Source organism: Puma concolor, chromosome D1, assembly GCF_028749965.1.
Source record: "Puma concolor isolate L17-30 chromosome D1, mPumCon1.1.hap2, whole genome shotgun sequence".
Lineage (NCBI taxonomy): Eukaryota > Metazoa > Chordata > Mammalia > Carnivora > Felidae > Puma > Puma concolor.
In genome coordinates, this window is record NC_141676.1 from 95,402,274 (window position 1) to 95,403,879 (window position 1,606).

At 42.9% G+C, this 1,606-nt stretch overlaps 1 protein-coding gene across 1 annotated transcript; it reads left to right on the forward strand.

Annotated features, from left to right (window-relative positions):
• The first annotated feature begins 202 nt into the window (after nt 1-202).
• Nucleotides 203-1,135, forward strand: LOC112866143 (olfactory receptor 8B3-like). The gene has a single exon (XM_025929185.2). It carries the CDS (start codon nt 203-205, stop codon nt 1,133-1,135), a length of 933 nt encoding a protein of 310 aa, XP_025784970.2.
• The last annotated feature ends 471 nt before the right edge of the window (nt 1,136-1,606 follow it).

Sequence of the window (1,606 nt, forward strand, 5' to 3'; positions counted from 1 at the left end):
TATTGCCCTTTATGACTTTTTGATAGACATCTTTAAACAATCTCAGCAAAGGCTGAGACGGCAGTGGCCCACAGGAGGGTGGGTGTGAGTTCATTCTCATCCTGGGACTCTGTCTCATTACGGAGGGATTGGGGGAAGAGGGCTGGGTGCTCATTTTAATGTCACCCTCTGTCCTGTTCTCACAGATACGCCCTAGGGAACAATGGCAGCAGGCAATGACTCTTCAGTGACCCAGTTTATCCTGCTGGGTTTAACACAACAGCCAGAACTCCAGCTGCCTCTCTTCTTCATTTTCTTAGGAATCTACATGGTCACCGTGATGGGGAACATGGGCTTGATTATTCTGATTGGTCTGAAGCCTCACCTGCACACTCCCATGTACTACTTTCTCTTCAACCTTTCCTTCATTGATCTCTGCTACTCGTCTGTCATAATGCCTAGAATGCTGATAGGTTTTGTAAAGCAAAACACCATCTCTTACGAGGAGTGCATGGCTCAGCTCTGTTTCTTCTCCTTCTTTGTCATTGATGAGTGCTGTATTTTGACATCGATGGCCTATGACCGGTATGTGGCCATCTGTAAGCCCCTGCTTTACAAGGCCATCATGTCCCACCAGGTCTGCCTCATGCTGATGGCAGGAACATATGCAATGGGGTTTGTGGGTGCCATGGCCCACACCGGGTGCATGCTGAGGCTCACGTTCTGTGATGGCAACATCATTAATCATTACATGTGTGACATACCTCCTCTCCTTCAGCTCTCTTGCACAAGCACCTATGTCAACGAGCTGGTGGTTTTCATTGTGGTGGGAATCAATGTAATAATGCCCAGTCTCACCATCACCATTTCTTACATCTTGATCGTCTCCAGCATCCTCCGTATCCATTCTACAGAGGGCAGGTCCAAAGCCTTCAGTACCTGCAGCTCCCACATAGTTACTGTTTCTCTCTTCTTTGGAGCATCGGCATTCATGTATCTAAAACCTTCTCCTGCTGGGTCCCTGGATCAAGATAAGGTATCCACAGTTTTTTATACCATTGTGGGGCCAATGATGAATCCTTTTATCTATAGTCTGAGGAACAAAGATGTCAAAATTGCACTGAGTAAGACTTTTAAGAAAAGGGTGTTCTCTTGAGTAGAAACGGTGTTAGTTACAGATGCCAACTCCTAGTAAAGGCAGACAGTGTATGAAGCTATGGAGAGAACAGTAAGAAATCAAAGTAGAAATGCAAATGATTCAAATATAGGGTAAATTAAGCTAATTATTTATAAGTCATTTCACGAAGACAGTATAAGGAAGAGGAGGATCTGTCCTTTATCTTTTCATGGAAAGTAAAAGTAGTTCATTTGTTGTTCTCCAACTTATTTTCAGAAGTTATAGATTTAAGTTTAAATGGTTGAATTGAGGTAAATCCAGAAAGGATAACTTGTGAGATTTTTGACTGAGGTATGTCTGGAATTCCTACAAAACTTTGTCATGGATATATAGACTTTGTCAGACTTGAGTTTCAGCTATTTATTCATTCATTTAATAAGCCTTAACTGAAAGGCTACTGAGTTTGAGGAACTGAGTGTGGTCTTTTTGAGTGCTGTAGGGGCTTTTGTT